The sequence below is a fragment of the Phyllobates terribilis genome, unplaced genomic scaffold (genome assembly GCF_046119375.1).
Source record: "Phyllobates terribilis strain yellow unplaced genomic scaffold, ASM4611937v1 Scaffold_11__3_contigs__length_659146591, whole genome shotgun sequence".
Lineage (NCBI taxonomy): Eukaryota > Metazoa > Chordata > Amphibia > Anura > Dendrobatidae > Phyllobates > Phyllobates terribilis.
This window is the reverse complement of record NW_027362771.1, coordinates 348,768,144-348,785,886: the sequence shown is the minus strand read 5'-3', so window position 1 is coordinate 348,785,886 and position 17,743 is coordinate 348,768,144. Positions and strand designations below refer to the sequence as shown.

The 17,743-nt window shown below is 46.0% G+C and overlaps 1 protein-coding gene across 3 annotated transcripts in view; it reads right to left on the bottom strand.

The window, feature by feature from the left end:
* Positions 1 to 17,743, bottom strand: part of LOC141166305 (long-chain fatty acid transport protein 2-like) — a 228,447-nt gene that overhangs the window by 49,017 nt on the left and 161,687 nt on the right. For all 3 annotated transcript variants that reach the window (XM_073652865.1, XM_073652867.1, XM_073652864.1), the window contains exons 7-8: positions 15,915 to 16,005; positions 2,828 to 3,026 (exon numbers count right to left, since the gene is read on the bottom strand). In XM_073652865.1, the coding sequence (XP_073508966.1) occupies positions 2,828 to 3,026; positions 15,915 to 16,005 (290 nt within the window). The remainder of the gene's footprint in view (positions 1 to 2,827; positions 3,027 to 15,914; positions 16,006 to 17,743) is intronic.

The window sequence follows — 17,743 nt, the reverse complement described above, 5'->3', positions numbered from 1 at the left end:
TTGGAAAGCCTTCCATTCACTGCTTAGGCCAACAGTGCACAGGAGACCCAGTTGCTATAAATGGAAAAAAAGGTCTAGTTAAGGCCCTCTGACCTCCATGTCATTTCCAAGGGGCATTGGAGTGCCTCGAAATTTTTGGTAGGCATTGCACTCACTGTATGCCCTATAACTGTGTAGCCGAACCGCTCCTTTTGTTACAGAAACATATCCTACAAGACATATCTGGTTGACTGGCCTGATATTGATGTGAATGGTCCCTGTTCCTCCTGCTCTTTCTCCTTTGCCACTACCTCATCCATCATTTATCACCTGAAGCTTTGTTTTAACGGGAGTCATAGAACTTGGATAGTAGCAGGAAAACATCCACCAATCCTCGGAGCAGGTAGGATATGCGCCAAAACGCTGACCACCTCAGGCCTAGCCGCTACTACATACATGCGCTTGCATTCCAACAAAACAAAGCGGATGCTAACTTCTATCATCCTCATCATGCTCCTCATCTTGGCACTCTCAACTCCCCTGATGGAGAAGCCAGGGCCCACCGGAGGAGTCTGGTTGTCTAGTGGGCTCGCCCAATGCTGCCCTAAAGCAGGCCAGGCTAAGAAAAGTGTGGGAAAGGTTACCAGAACAAATAGGGGTGGCTGGGGACCGAGTACAGACACCCGGCCGCCCCCTGGAGGCTGGGGAGCAAGCGGGGACATCCGGCCACCGGGCGGCTGGGGACTGAGTATGGATACCAGGCCGCCGACGCAGCCATGGCGTGGTGGCCAGATTCCACCTCCACATGCCTAAAAGGCCCAATTTATAGTGCAAGCAAGCAAGCAGTATGGTATTGCAGCCTGGGGGTGGGTGGGTGGCAGGCTGCATACTTGCGCTTGCATTGCAATGAATGGGAGAAGTACAATTGAACACTGCCCTGGGACAAGGACTTGAACGGGGATAGTTACAAGTCTGCAACGACAGGTGCAGGGTGGGAGGCATCTTCGCATGTACCATGAACAGGGGGTTGGCATGCACACACTACAGCGGAATAGGCTCTCCTTCCCAGTAATTGCACTGGGGAGGGCACAGGTAATGTTTTGGTATACACGCTTAATCTTATGTATAAGGCACACCAGGACAAATAGGGGCGGCTGGGGACTGAGTATGGATACCTCGCTGCCGAAGCAGCCATGAGGTAGTGGCCAGCTTCGGCCTCCTCCAAACTAAAAGGCCCCATTTCAAGTGCAAGCTAACAGTATGGCATTGCAGTCTGGGGGTGGGTGGGTGGCAGGCTGCACACTTACACTTGCATTAAAAGAAAACAAAGCAGATGCTAACTTCTGTCATCATCATCATGCTCCTCACCTTGGCACTCTCAACACCCCTGATGGAGAAGCCAGGGCCCACCGGAGGAGTCTGGTTCTCTGGTGGGCTCGTCCAATGCTGCCCTAAAGCAGGACGGGCTAAGAAAAGTGTGTGGGGGGATGTTCCAAGGAGAAATAGGGGCGGCTGGGGACCGTTTATGGACACCCGGCTGCCCCCAGGCGGCTGGGAACCGTGTGTGGACACCCGGCCGCGGGGCGGCTGGGGACCGAGCATGGACACCCGGCCGCCGGGCGGCTGGGGACTGAGTATGGATTCCAGGCTGCCATGATGTGGTGGCCAGATTCCGCCTCCACATGCCTAAAAGGCCCAATTTCAAGTGCAAGCAAGCAAGCAGTATAGTATTGCAGCCTGGGGGTGGGTGGGTGGCAGGCTGCATACTTGCGCTTGTATTGCATGGAATGGGGGAGGTACAATTGAACACTGCCCTGGGACTAGAACTTGCACGGGGATAGTTGCAAGTCTGCATCTTCTGATGCGGCAAGGATCACTTATGATGGGCACACTTTTAGACAGTGACCTGGGTGTCAGAGATGCTTCCAGGGGTCTTCCCCATGCTGTCTTTTCAGCACTTTATGCCTGTGTCACACAGCACATGGCCAGATAAGGTTGTAAAATGTTAAAATGACATTTCCCAGTGAATGCATTTGTCACGGTTGAAATTAATACAAAAGTGCAAAAACGCATAAAAAATGCTACTTGTGAACATAGCCCAAGGTGTGGAGGAATATTTTTTTTTTGGTTATTTATTTTACCTTATACACAAGTCTTTACCCTGGAGAAGAAATTCCTTAACATATTTCACAGGAAAGAAGTTTCAGTTTCGTTTTTGAAAATTTTATTGTGAGCCCATAAAAGTGGCTTAATACCTCTGACCACGTTGTTGACAGCAGTGACCTGGGGGTCAGAAATGCTTCCTGGGGCGATCCCCATGCTGTCCCCATGTCATTTGAGCACTGTCACTATCGTTTTGGGCACTTGTTAGGCTTTTAAAAGACTGCCGGGGGTGCCACCGCAAAAATGCTCGGGTCTCCCATAGACTAACTTTGGGCTCGTTGCTCGGGTCGAGCACCCGAGTATCACGGCGAGCTTGGCCCGAGCTTCGAGCACCCGAGCATTTTAGTGCTCGATCAACACTAATGTTTATAAAAGGCTTTTCAGTGGCATTTTTAAATATAAAACATTTATTTCCCTTTGGCCTTTTTTGTTGCCTTTTTGAGTCAGTTATCAAAACACAGCATGCTTAGGTATGGTTTTGTTTTCTGACATTTTCCCATAGGCCTGTCTATAGAATTTTCAAAATGCCAGGAACAAAAGACAGAAAGCAAATAACGATTGAATTAAAAATTGTGTATAAAGGGAGCCCTATATGTTTAAACTGGACTAAATTATGGAATTGAACCAGTATTGATTAGAGACTCTAATATATATTTTATAGCGTCAAATTTATAAAAATATTTACCGAAATGTATCTCCTACACGATCCTGAAAGAAAATAAACCCTTCTTTGTCAACCATGATCAAATCTCCGGTGTTAAAATATGTATCTCCTTTTTCAAGAACATTGTGAAGTTTCTTCTTTTCTGTCTGGTTTCTTTTTCCTACATATCCAATGAATGGATTGCTGGTCAAATGTTTTCCAATCAGTAGTCCAGTCTCACCTAAGACACAGGGATAATATCAACCATTTAACAAATTTAATATAATCATTAAAAGGAAAACTTGGGGTAAATAGATAAACTGTTGTATGCATAGTGCAGGAATGAGGTGACAATACATGACACATCGAGGACAGCACATTGGCTCACTGCTTTGCAGCGCTGGGGTTCTGGGCTCAAATCCCACCAAGGACAACATCTGCAAGGAGTTACCTCTGGGTTCTCCAGTTTCCTCCCACACTCCAAAGACATACTGAAGGGGAATTTAGCTTGTGAACCCCAATAGGGACAGCGATGATAATGTCTGTAAATCGCTGTGGAATATGATGGCGCTATATACAGTAATTGATTAAAAAAAAAATTCTTTCCTTGATGTTTTTTGCACCATATCCCTAGATCTTGCGCAAGGCATAACACTCTACAGTATGTATAGTTCTGCTCGGAGTGTTAATATAATTCCAGTCTATCACGATATTAACAAAAAGCAAAGTAAGCAAATATCATGATTACCTTTATCATGATTTTTTTTGTATGACTATATATGTAGAGAGAAAGAGAGAGAGAGATTTTATTACACTAAAAAAGTCTTTTTTTAAATTTGGTTCGTGCAGCTATATTTTTACCCAACTTTTTTAATTTTTCCTTTGATGAAACTATGTGAGGGCTTTTTTCTTGCAGAATGAGTTCTGGGTTTTATTGGTAGAAATTTGATGAACATAAACATTTTTGATAAATTTTTATTTAATTTTTTTTTACAAGGTAACCGAAAAAGATCAATGCTAGCAATTTTTTTTAACAGCATTTACAGGTGCATCTCACTCAGGGCCGGCTCCAGGTTTTTGTGGACCCTGGGCAAAAGAGTCTCAGTGGGCCCCTTTAACACATACCACGATTCATGATGCACAGATACCGCAGATAATTATATATATAGTACAATGCCGAAGATTTCACTTCTTACATTACATGAGTGATATCTATTGTAAATTGTACAAAAGCTCAGAAGCCGGCGAATCCTCGCAGCGCACAGTGCAGACCGGACAGTATAGTCCTCCACACAGTATTATGGGCCCCATATATTGCTCCATACAGAATAATGACCCCACATAGTTCTCCGTACAGTATAATGGACATCACATAGTCCTCCATACAGTATTATGGGCTCCATATATTGCTCCATACAGAATAATGGACCCCATATGTTCGCTCTAAATTAAGTCATTTTTAGTGAGCGTGGAAGATATTGTCCTCCATTTAAAATGGGCAAGGCACGTGGCAAGGGACGGGGAACTGGACATGATGGTGATGGTGTATGCAGAGGTCGAGACCGTGGGCAAGCTGAAATTGTGCCACAACAAACACCCACATCTTCTCGCTCGACATTCCTGTCCCAATTAATAGGGGACCACAGAACACCACTATTGAACACAGAGCAGTGTGAAAAGGTTATTTGTTGGATAGCAGATAATGCTTCCACTCACTTAGCCACCACCACCACCACCTTGTCTTCCACACGGTCAAGTCTCAGTAGCTGTGAGTATGGATCGCATATTCCTCACCCTGAACCTCCTTCCTCCCACCATGCCGAGTGCCCAGAGACAACTGATCCCACACTTGGACACTCCGAAGAGCTGTTCATTTATAGATTCTGGCCTCTCCCCCGGTCCACTTGAAGCGGGGCAAGAGGAGATCGCATGTAGCGATGCCCAAATATTTGAGCAGCCACGGTCACACGAAGGCGACGGTGGGAAAGTGGTCCAAGAGGTGGACGATGATGAGACACAATTGCCAGAAAGTCAGGAGGAGGACAAGAGTGCGGAAGTGGAAGACGAGGTGGTGGATGATATAGTAACTGACCCAACCTGCCAGGAGGACATGCAGAGTGAGGAGAGCAGCAGACAGGGGTAGGGAGGCAGGAAGAAGCAGTGTGGTGGCTGCAGAAAGAAGGCAGACAACCGTTCCCTGTAACACCAACACGAAGGAAGTTGCCAGTACAACTGTTAGGTCTTCCCGAGTCTGGTTGTTTTTTAAAGACTCTGCCGATAACCCCAAAATGGCTATTTGCACCACCTGTCAGGCCAGCATCAACAGGGATGGAAAAACAACCAGCCTGACCACCACCAGCATGATCAGGCACATGGCAGCAAAGCACCCGACTTTGTAGGCCGAACCCCAGGGTCCAGGAACAGTGTTTGTGGGTGGTACCACTGCTTCTTCCACTGTTGTGCATGGAAGCCAATCCCCTGTCCATGGTGCATGAGAAGATGACTCCTGCCCTGCACCTGTCATTGCACACTCTCAAGTAGCTGCATCAGGAAGCACGTCCACGTCCTTGTCCCAGCGCAGCATTCAGTTGTCCATACCGCAGTCATTGGAACGCAAGCGCAAATACACAGCCAACGCCCCACAGGCCACACTACTAAATTCCCACATTTCGCGACTGCTTGCGCTAGAAATGTTGCTTTTTAGGCTCGTGGAGATGGAAGCATTCCGCAACCTGATGGCGGTGGCCGTTCCTCGGTACTCGGTCCCTAGACACCACTATTTCTCCCGGTGTGCCGTCCCCGCATTACACAAGCACGTGTCTCAAAACATTAGCCGTGTCCTCAACAACGCAGTTACCGGGAAAGTCCACCTAAGCACAGACACGTGGCAAGTGCTTGTGGGCAGGGATGGTACATCTCGCTGACGGCACACTGGGTTAACATAGTGGAAGCCGGGACCCCGTCGGACCTTGGGACGGAACATGTCCTCCCGACGCCAAGGATCGCAGGCCCTAGGTCAATCAGGGGTTGCCCCCATAGTCTACAGCTACTGCACCTCATCCTCCTCAGCTTCCTCCTCTTCTTCAGCCTCCATCTCCGAAATGACCACATCAGTCACAAGCTTGAAGCACTGCAGCACTGCCTAGGCCAAGCGGCAACAGACTGTGTTGAAGCTAATATGCTTAGGTGACAAACCGCACAATGCTGTGTTGTGGAAAGCTCTGAAAGAGCAGGCAGATCTGTGGCTCACACCGCTGAACCTACAGCCAGGCATGGTCATGTATGACAATGGCCGGAACTTGGTGGTGGCTCTGAGGCGAGGCGAGCTCACACACGTACCATGCCTGGCCCATGTGCTTAACTTCGTGGTTCAGCGATTTCTCAAATCCTACCCGAAGCTGCAGGATCTGCTTGTCAAAGTACGCTGCCTGTGTGCCCATTTTAAAAAGTCAGCTACAGCTTCCGCCGCCCTTTCCGTGCTTCAGCAGCGTTTGCAGCTTCCGGCTCACAGACTGGTGTGTGATGACCGCACGCGTTGGAACTCTACACTGCAGATGTTAGGAAGGATTTGTGTGCAGAAGAGGGCAGTTGTTGAGTACCAGCATCAACAAGGCCGTCGGTATTCAGTTCAGACTCCACACATAAGACCTCAGGAGTGGACATGCATGTCAGACATACAGTGGGTAAGGAAAGTATTCAGACCCCTTTAAATTTTTCATTCTTTGTTTCATTGCAGCCATTTGGTAAATTCTAAAAAGTTCATTTTTTTCTCATTAACCCCTTTACAACCCAAGGTGGTTTGCACGTTAATGACCAGGCCAATTTTTACAATTCTGACCACTGTCAATTTATGAGGTAATTACTCTGGAATGTTTCAACGGATCCCCCTGATTCTGAGATTGTTTTTTCATGACATATTGTACTTCATGATTGTGGTAAAATTTCTTCGCTATCACTTGCGTTTATTTGTGAAAAAAACGGAAATTTGGCGAAAATGTAGAAAATTTTGCAATTTTCAAAATTTTAATTTTTATGTCCTTAAATCAGAGAGATATGTCACACAAAATAATTAATAAATAACATTTCCCACATGTCTACTTTACATCAGCACAATTTTGGAATCAAAATTTTTTTTTAGGGACCACATCATATTTAAAATCACTTTGAGAGGTCTTTATGACAGAAAATACCCAAAAGTGACACCATTCTAAAAACTGCACCCCTCAAGGTACTCAAAACCACATTCAAGAACTTTATTAACCCTTCAGGTGCTTCACAGGAATTTTTGGAATGTGGAAGAAAAAAATTAACATTTAACTTATTTCACAAAAATGTTACTTTAGACCCAATTTTTTTTATTTTTGCAGGGGTAACAGGAAAAAATGGACCCCAAAATTTGTTGTGCAATTTCCCCTGGGCACGCAGATACCCCATATGTGGGGAAAAAACACTGTTTGGGCGCACGGCAGGGTTCGGAAGGGAAGGAGCACCATTTGACTCTTTGAATGTAAAATTTGCTTGAATAATTAGCGGACGCCATGTTGCATTTGGGGAGCCCCTGATGTGCCTAAACAGTGGAAACCCCCCACAAGTGACACCATTTTGGAAACTAGACCCCTCAGGCAACTTATCTAGATGTGTGGTGAGCACCTTGAACCCTCGGGTGCTTCACAGAAGTTTATAACATTGAGCCGTAAAAATAAAATTTTCACACTTTCCCACACTTTTGCATTTTCATAAGGGTACCAGGAGAAATTGCACCATGCAGTTTGTTGTGCAATTTCTCCTGAGTAAGCAGATACCCCATATGTGGGGGAAAACCACTGTTTGGGCGCGCGGCAGGGTTCGGAAGGGAAGGAGCGCCATTTGACTTTTTGAATGTAAAATTTGCTTGAATAATTAGCGGACGCCATGTTGCATTTGGAGAGCCCCTGATGTGCCTAAACAGTGGAAACCCCCCACAAGTGACACCATTTTGGAAACTAGACCCCTCAGGGAACTTATCTAGATGTGTGGTGAGCACCTTGAACCCCCAAGTCCTTATAACATGGAGCTGTGAAAATAAAAAAAATAAAACTTTTTCCACAAAAATTATGTTTGAGCCCCAATTTTTTTATTTTCACGAGGGTAAGAGGAGAAAATGGACCCCAAAAACTTTTTTGCAATTTCTCCTGAGTACGCCAATGCCCCATATGTGGGGAAAATACAGTGTTTGGGCACACGGCAGAGTTCAGAAGGGAAGGAGCAGAGTGTGACTTTTTGAACGCAAAATCGGCTGGAATAGAGGGCGGACGTCATGTCGCGTTTGGAGAGCCCCTGATGTGCCTAAATAGTGGAAACCCCCCACAAGTGACCCCATTTTGGAAACTACACCCCTCAAGGATTTTATCAAGGGGTATAGTTAACATTTTGAAGCCAGAGGTACGACACAGAATTTGATAATATTAGGTCATCATATTGAATAAGTTGTCATTAGTCTTGAGCGCAAGTGCTCACTATTTGAGTTTGCATCGGGTACTCAGGTATGCACAATGTATCACGGGTGCTCAAGTGAAATGCTCGAGTCCCCGCCCGCATGTTTCACGGTTATTAGACACCCCAAAAAAAACATGCGGGGATCGCTCGTGCATGGCAGGCAATCCCCGTGAGTTTTTTTGGCCGAGAAGCATATGGGGCGGAGACTCGAGCACCCGTGATACTCAATGCATACCCGAGCACCCGATGCAAACTCAAGTAGCGAGCACTTGCGTTCAACACTAGTTGCCATATCGTCACCTTTTATTTATCTATTTATTTTTTTACTTTTGAAAAAAAAACAACCCTAACCCCAACCCTAACCCTACCCCAGCCCAACCGTAACCCCAACCCTAACATTAGCACAACCCTAACCCCAACCCCAGCCCTAGCGTTTATTTTTTTCGCCGTTCCTAGTGCGGTATAAGTGATTAGACGACCTTATTCTTTGGGTCGGTGCGACTACAGAGATACCAGAATCATATCGGGTTTTTATGATGGACAGCTGTCACACACTAAAAGACACATATTTTGTAAAATCTAGTTTTTGCATCGCCATATTTTGAGAGCTATCATTTTTCCATATTTCGGCCGACAGAGTCATGTGACAGCTTGTTTTTTGCAGGATGAGTTGGCGTTTTTATTGGTGCCATTTTCAGGCACGTGACATTTTTTGATCGCTTTCTATTCCAGGTTTTGGGAGGCAGAATAAACAAAAACACAGTGGTACCACATTTATATCGTTTTTCTATGTTTTGGCGCTTTTACACAATAAAAGCTATTTTATAGAAAAAATTATTTTTTTGCATCGCTTTATTCTGAGAGCTATAACTTTTTTATTTTTCGGCTGATGGAGCTGTATGGCGTCTTGTTTTTTTGCGGGACAAGATGACGTTTTCAGCAGTACCATTTTTATTTATATTTGTCTTTTTGATCGCTTGTTATTCCATTTTTTGTTTGGCGGTATGATGATAAAGCATTGTTTTTTTCTTCGTTTTTTATTTTTATTTTTTACAGTGTTCACTGAAGGGGTTAACTAGTGGGACAATTTTATAGGTCAGGTCGTTCCGGACGTGGCGATACCAAATATGTGTACTTTTATTGTTTGTTTGTTTTTTTTCATAATAATATTTATTGATGGGTACATTATATTTTTATTTTTGGTGGGTTATTTATTTTTTTTTTTTTTTTAATATTTTGACAATTTTTTTTTTTTTTTCACTTTCTGACAGTTTTTTTTTTTGCTTTTTTACTTTGTCCCACTATTGGGACTTTCACTTTTTTTATTCTGATCGCCTGCATAGCATAGGGATGGAGCACCATCCCTGTGCCATGCAGGCAGTCAGCGCTGCACAGTGAGAAGATAGTTTGGTCATGTACTGCGCATGACCAAAAAATCTTCCTGCTGTCTCGTGACCAGGATGTTGTCATGACGACATCGGGTCGTCATGGCAACACCCGGGAAGCCGCGGAAGACAGCGCTGGAGGCCGGAAGAGGAGGTGAGTATTGCGATCACCTCCCCTTAGCCACCGCAGGTAAAATAACAAAGGAGTGTCTTCAGAACAACTCTGTGACCATTCTTGACTGGCCCAGCTATATCCCTGACCTAAACCCAATTGAGCATCTCTGGAGAGAACTAAAAATAGCTGTTCACCAACGTTCACCATCCAACCTGACGGAACTGGCGAGAATCTGCAAGGAAGAATGGCAGAGGATCCTCAAATCCAGGTGTGAAAAACTTGTTGCATCATTCCCAAGAAAACTCATGGCTGTACAAGCTCAAAAGGGTGCTTCTACTCAATACTGAGCAAAGGGTCTGAATACTTATGACCATGTGATATTTCAGTTTTTCTTTTTTAATAAATTTGCAAAAATTTCTACATTTCTGTTTTTTTTCAGTTAAGATGGGGTGCAGAGTGTACTTTAATGAGAAAAAAAATGAACTTTTTAGAATTTACCAAAAGGCATCAATGAAACAATGAGTGAAAAATTTAAAGGAGTCTGAATATTTTCCGTACCCACTGTATGTACCATCCTCCAAAACTTTGAGGACTCCACCAAGATGGTGATCGGCGATGACGCCATAATTAGCGTCACCATCCCGCTTCTCTGTCTTCTGAAACGCTCTCTGCTCACAATCAAAGAGGATGCATTGCAGGCGGAGCACGATGAGATGGAGCAAGGAACCATACAGGGTGATTACACATAGCCCAGCCTCATGTCATCCCAACGTGGATTGGGTGACAATGAGGAAGAGGAGGAGGAAGAACAGGAGCTAGTTTCATGTGCTATAGACGATACTACCTGCACAACTGTCATACCGTCTGTTCAGCGCGGATGGCCTGAGGACAGAGAGGAGGAGGAGGAGGAGAGCATGGTCACTCGTCCTTTTGATGAGGACACGTAAGTCTTGCCTGTTAGCAGTCAGGTACGCATGGCTGAGTTTATGTTACGCTGCCTTTCCCATGACCCTTGCGCTCTCAAAATTTTGGGTGACAGTCATTACTGGTTGGTGACACTTCTAGACCCACGCTACAAGGAGAACTTTATATCTCTTATAACAGAGATATAACAGGTCTACAAAAATGGGGCAGTACCAGAAGGCCATTGTTATGGAACTATTAAAAAAATTCCCATCTGAAACCGCTGGTGGCAGAGGTCACAGTTTTGTTGGACAACCAAAGACTACAGGCGAGAGAGACACAACTCCAATCCAGAAGAGGCAGGGGAACACTGTCAAAGTTCTGGGACAATTTTCTCAGCCCCTCCCATCGCACAAGCCCTGAGGCATGGGGTACTCTCACAAGGAGTGCAAAGTTTGGTAAGATGCTGAGGTAGTACCTTGCCAACCGTACCAACATCCTCTGTGCCTTATAATTATTGGGTATCCAAGGTGGATACGTGGAATGAACTGGCTCTCTACGACTTGGAGGTCCTGGCCTGCCCTGCCGCCAGCGTTTTATCATAGCGGGTTTTTAGTGCCCAGGTGGAATTATAACTGATAAGCGCATCCGCCTGTCAACTGAAAATGCTGACAAGCTGACTCTTATAAAAATGAACAATGACTGGATTGGGCCAAAATTCTCAACACCACCGAATGATAGCAGCGTAACATAAACTAAAATCCAGTGTCTTTTTTTTTTCTAATGGGAATATTTTTTTATGAGGCCCTCTAAGTCTCTTCCAAGGGGCATTAGAGTGCCTCCCAATTTTCGGCAGCCCTTGCATTCACTGCATAGGCCAGTGATGGCGAACCTTTTAGAGACCGAGTGCCCAAACTGCAACCCAAAACCCACCTATTTATTGCAAAGTGCCAACACGGCAATTTAACCTGAATACTGAGGTTTTAGTTTAGAACAAACAACTCATACCGAGAGCAGACGGGGGAAGCAGATTAAGCAGGCATATCAGAGAGCAGGCAGTGCCAACAGAGTAAGCAGGTATATCAGAGAGCAGGCAGGGCCAACAGAGTAAGCAGGTATATCAGAGAGCAGGCAGGGCCAACAGAGTAAGCAGGCATAATCAGAGAGAAGGCAAGGGCAACAGAGAACAGGCATATCATAGAACAGACAGGGGCCACTGAGAGCATGTATATCAGAGAGCAGGCAGGGTCAACAGAGAGCAGGCATATCAGAGAGCAGGCAGGGTCAACAGAGAGCAGGCATATCAGAGAGCAGGCAGGGGCAACAGAGAGCAGGCATATCAGAGACCAGGAAGGGGCAACAGAGAGCAGGCAGGGGCAACAGAGTAAGCAGGTATATCAGAGAGCAGGCAGGGCCAACAGAGTAAGCAGGTATACCAGAGAGCAGGCACGGCCAACAGAGTAAGCAGGTATATCAGGAGGCAGGGGTAACAGAGCAGAAGGCCAACAGGGAACTGACAGCGGCAACAGAGCAGGCATGGGCAACAGAGAACAGACTGGCAACAAAGCAGACAGGGGCAATAAAGCAGGCATAGGCAACAGAGAACAGGCAGAGGCAAAAGAGAACAGGCAGAGGCAACAGAGAACAGGCAGAGGCAAGAGAGAGCAGGCAGGAGCAAGAGAGGGCAAGCAAGCATATCAGAGAGCAAACAGGGGCAACAGAAAGCAGGCAGGGGTTTCAGAGATCAGGCAGGGGCAACAGAGATCAGGCAAGGGCAACAGAGATCAGGCAGGGGCAACAAAGAACAGGTGGGGTGACAGAGAACAGGTGAGGGTGACAGAGAACAGGCAAGGGCGACAGAGAACAGGCAAGGGCAACAGAGAACATGCAAGGGCAACAGAGCAGGCAGGAGAAACAGAGCAGGCGGCACGAAAGAGCAAGCAGGGTGACAGAGACAGAGAACAGGCAGGGGCAAGAGAGCAGACAGGCGAGAGAGAGCAGGCGGCGGCAACAGAGCAGGCGGGGGTGACAGAGCATGTGGGGGCGACAGAGAGCAGGCGTGGGCAACAGAGAACAGGCAGGGGCACCAGAGAACAGGCAGGGGCACCAGAGAAGACAGGCAACAGAGAACAGGCGAGGGGGACAGAGAACAGGCAAGGGCGACAGAACAGGCGGGGGCAACAGAGAACAGGCAAGGGCGACAGAACAGGCGGGGGTGACAGAGAGCAGGCGGGGGCGACAGAGAGTAGGCGGGGGCGACAGAGAGCAGGTGGGGGCAACAGAGCAGGCTGGGGCATCAGAGCTGGGGGGTGACAGAGAGCAGGAGTGGGCGATACAGGGCAGATGGGGGCAACAGAGAGCAGGAGGGGGTGACAGAGAGCAGGCGGGGCGACAGAGAGCAGGCGGGGGCGACAAAGAGCAGGTGGGGGACTAAATGCAGCCACAGACAGGAGCAGGGCACCAGACTGCAGATATAAAGAGCAGTAAAGTGCAGGCAGCTGGCAGAGGAGAGACAGTGGTAAATTGCAGAATCAAGAAAGAGCAGAGATAGCAGAAAGCCAGGTAGAGAGTGTGGAGAGAAAATAGAGAGCAGAGATAGAAAAGAGCAGAGGGTTAACAGGCATAACCCAGTGCCAGGCAGGGAGAGGTGCCGTAGTGCGATCCCCAGTGCAGAGCAGATCAGGTTACTGACAGGCAGTGGTTTCCGTGCGCACTGCAGGATGTATCTCCCCAGGCACCTGCTGCTCTTTTTGTCCTCAGTGGGCACCCGCCCCATCGTCCTCAGAGGTCATGTTCCACTGCTCGCAGTGCAGCCAGGAGCACCTGGCCGCTTGCCCCATAGCCTCCTCCCGCCCTGCTTGTGTGGAGCGGGTGCAGGCTCCGGCTCCATATGCACCCGGCTGGAGGGGAAATCATGCACTGGTGCACGGTGTACGCTGCACTGCCAAACTGTGCAGCTACCCTAGCCCCGGCACTGGTGCTGAGCCAATGGTGCGCCTGCCAACAGGGGCGGCTCTGCGTGCCCCCTGTGGCACGCGTGTCATAGGTTCGCCACCACTGGCATAGGCCAATACTATGGGAGACCCACTTCCTAATAATGGGAACATTTTTTCATGAGGCCCTGTACGTCTCTTCCAAGGGGCATTGGAATGCCTCCCAATTTTTGGCAGCCCTTGCATTCACTGCATAGGTGTTACGGGTCCGGGTGGTGGAACCTCTGTGCTTCGGTGCAAGGAGGGACCAGAGTGGCGTGACTAAGTGCCTACTCGGCCCAACCCAGGTCACACGGCGGCTTAGTCGACTCCGTGAACGAGGGAGGGACCGGGTAATAAACACAAATCAATAATAAATCAGATAAAACACAGTGGACCCACAACAGCAGAAGACATGGCTCCCCAAGCAATCACTGATTGTGGAAACTTCACACTAGACCTCAAGAAGCTTGGATTGTGTGATTCTCCGCTCTTCCTCCAGACTCTGGGACTTTGATTTCCAAATGAAAATTGGAACTCTGGGACTTCAAGCAGCTTGGATTGTGTGCCTCTCCGCTCTTCCTCCAGACTCTGGGACTTTGATTTCCAAATGAAAATTGGAACTCTGGGACCTTGTGGAGTGTGTTAATGACTGCCTTCTGGACATCTGTCAAGTCAGCAGTCTTCCCTATCATTGTGGAGCCTACTGAAACAGACTAAGGGACCTTATTAAGCGCTTAGGAAACCTTTGCAGGTGTTTTTTGTTAATTATTTTAATTTACTGAGATAATGAATATAATGAATTTTGTGTTTTCATTGGCTGTAAGCCATAATCATCAACATTAACAGAAATAAACACTTGAAATAGATCACTCTGTTTCTAATGACTCTATATAATATATGAGTTTCACTTTTTGCATTGAAGAACTGAAATAAATTAACTTTTTGATAATATTCTAATTTAGTGAGATGCACCTGTATATACGTAGAAGATAAATACTGTGACATTTTAATAGTTTGGATCCATCTAGATGCAGTAATGCTACATAATTATATTTTGTTTAGATTTTTTTAAACAAATATTTTTTAACAATACATGCCAAAGACATACTGGTAGGGAATTTAGATTGTGATCTCCAATAGGAACATTAGGGATGATAATGTCGGTAAAGCGCTGTGAAATATGATGACAGTATATAAAAACAATCAAATAAAGAAATAAAAGAAAATAAACAATTTTTAGGGATTTTTTTGTCACTGGTACAAAAAGTTGCAATAATTCTGTATTGAGTCCTGTTACCATTCTGTCAATGAGCCCTTGGCAAAGCAAAATAGTACTAAAATGGCAAATTTGAGAAAGGGACAAGCGGATGTGAAGCGTTCTTCACATGCATTTCCACATGTGGGTTGTCAAGCGCTTTCCAAGCGATTTTAGCATCACTTGGAAATTGCTTGACATCTAGGTCACACTATATAAATCCATGCAACCGGCATGGATTTATATAGTGTGACCGAAAGAATGGTAAAAAATAAAAAATAAATATTATACTTACCTTCTGATGGCCCCTGGTGTCTTTATTCGATGCGTCTCGGCTTGCTGGCAGCTCGCGGTACACTGAAAGGACCTGCCGACGTCAGCGGTCGCGTGACCCATCACATGACTAAATGACGTCATGGCAGGTCCTTGAGTCCACCGTGAGCTGCCGGCAAGCCAAGACAAAGACACCGGGGGGCCATCAGAAGGTAAGTATAATGTTTATTTTTTATTTTATTCTTTCTTTTTACAGGTTCTATGGTACCCGGGTCCGGAGGAGAATCTCCTCTTCTCCAAACCCGGGTACCATCCGCACATTGAAACGCATGGATTCCGCATGTACAGATGCAGTGATGCGAATTCCATGCGTTTCAATGCAAGTCAATGGCGGCGAAAACGCAGCGCTTCCGCAAGATAATTGGTAGTGCTGCGTATTTTTCCGCAATAATAATCCGCAGCGGAAATTTCCGCAGCATGTGCACAGCACATGCGGATTATCATTGGGGAACATGGCAGACCTTCTACCAAGCGTTTTTTAGGCGTTTCTGCAGCGTTTTTGCCGCTGCGGAAATGCTTAAAAAACGCATCGTGGGCACACAGCCTAACCCATTAAAGATAAAACCTACCTTTAGCATGTTATGACATAAAAAATACTATCTGTGCATATCAGACTTCATCGAAAAAATTGAGAAAAAATCATGCATCTTTGCTCCGTTTGCGCTTTTAAGTAGACAATTGTCCATACCTCTTGGTACTCTAATACAGCGTCCTGCAGAATCTCGAATTGCTTCATTTTTTTCCACATCAAATTTAACAACTTCAAAAGGCTGAAAAAGCTGAAAGAAAAACAATTGGGTCAATCAGACTTTACCATGCTGATTTGTAAAGCTTTATTATATCTCATATACTGAATAATATTACTCTTAATAATTAAAATTATTTTATTTTACCTTTTATTCCTAGCTTAAGATGTTAACTAGTGATGAGCGAGCACTAAAATGCTCGGGTACTCTTTGCTCGGGTTGAGCAAACTGGAATGCCTGATTGTTCGGTCCGAGTAAGGTGCCCAATGTAAGTCTAAGGGAAACTCGAGCATTTTTCCGGCCGTTCCCCCCCGGCGGTCTGCAGAGGGCCTAAAAATTGCCCAAATCGATGGGAACAGTGCTCAAATGACATAGGAACAGCATGGGGAAGACCCCTGGAAGTATTTCTGACTCCCAGGTCACTGCTGTCAACAACATTGTCAGAGGTATTACACCACTTTTACAGACTCACAATAAAACATGCAAAAACGAAACCAAAATGGATTTTCCTCGGAAATATGTTAAGGAACATCCTTTCTAGAGTAATGACTTATATATAAGGCAAAATAAATAACCATAAACAAAAAATGTTCCTCCACACCTTGGGCTATGTTTACACATAGTGTTTTTGATGCGTTTTTGCACTTTTGCATTGCTTTCAACCAAGACAAATGCATTCACTGGAAAATATCATTTTAACATTTTACCACCTTATCTGGCCATGTGGTGTGTGACACATCATCAGACACATGCATATAGTGCTGAAAAGACATGGGAACAGCATGGGGAAGACCCCTGGAAGCATCTGACTCCCAGGTCAGTGCCTAAGTGTGCCCATCATAAGTGATCCTTGGCGCATGCGAAGATGCCTCCCGCCATGCACCTGTCCTTGCAGGCTTGCAACAATCACTGTCCACGTCCTTGTCCCAGCACAGCGCTCAGTTGTCCCTACTAGAGATGAGCGTTGTTCTACTCGAACTGTTCGCCAATCTCAAATTCGAGCTGTTTTGGGCGGTGTTCGAGCCGTTCGGCGAACACGAACAATTTGATAAAAATTCGGCTGTTCGAGGTTATGTTCGATAACTGTTCGTGCACCAAAATCATAACTGGATTTTTTCTCAGTAATGATGAAAATTAATGTTAATACGCAGTTTGAGTGTACAGCGGGGTGGGGGGAGGGGCAGGGGATGGATCTCTGCAGGAACAATGAAGATCTCCATTTTTTTTTCTCTTTCCCGCATTTGCAGTGGGGAGGTGCAATCTGTCAGCCTATCAGCAGCGCACACACGGAGCGAAGTGCTTTTTTTCACACAAGCAAGGGCATGTGTCATTGGCAGTGTATGTCACATGTCCTTGCCCTATAAGACCAAGCCATTTTCCCCGTCGCCACCATTTTCTCACTGCTGCAGCTGCGTGTTAGACGGCACCGCTGTTGCTGTGTGCGCTATACCTTGTTAATTTCAAGCCAATTTTCGCACAAATATACAGATAGCTTGGGAGTAGGGAATAGTTGTGATTGCAGTCCTTTTAAGGACTAGGTTACAGCATTTCCTACGACTTTTATCAGGCAGGTCTGTGCTCTTAAATAGATAGGTTGTGGGAGTAAAGACTAAATGTAATTGGAGTCCTTTTCAGGACTAGGTTACATCAGTTCCTATCAGTTTTTGCCAGGCAGGTCTGTGCCAGTGCTGTGCAAGTTTTTTTCACAGCATTTGGCTGAATCTAGCAAAGCTAATCCTTTTTGGCCTATTGCAGAGTGTGTTAGTCAGTG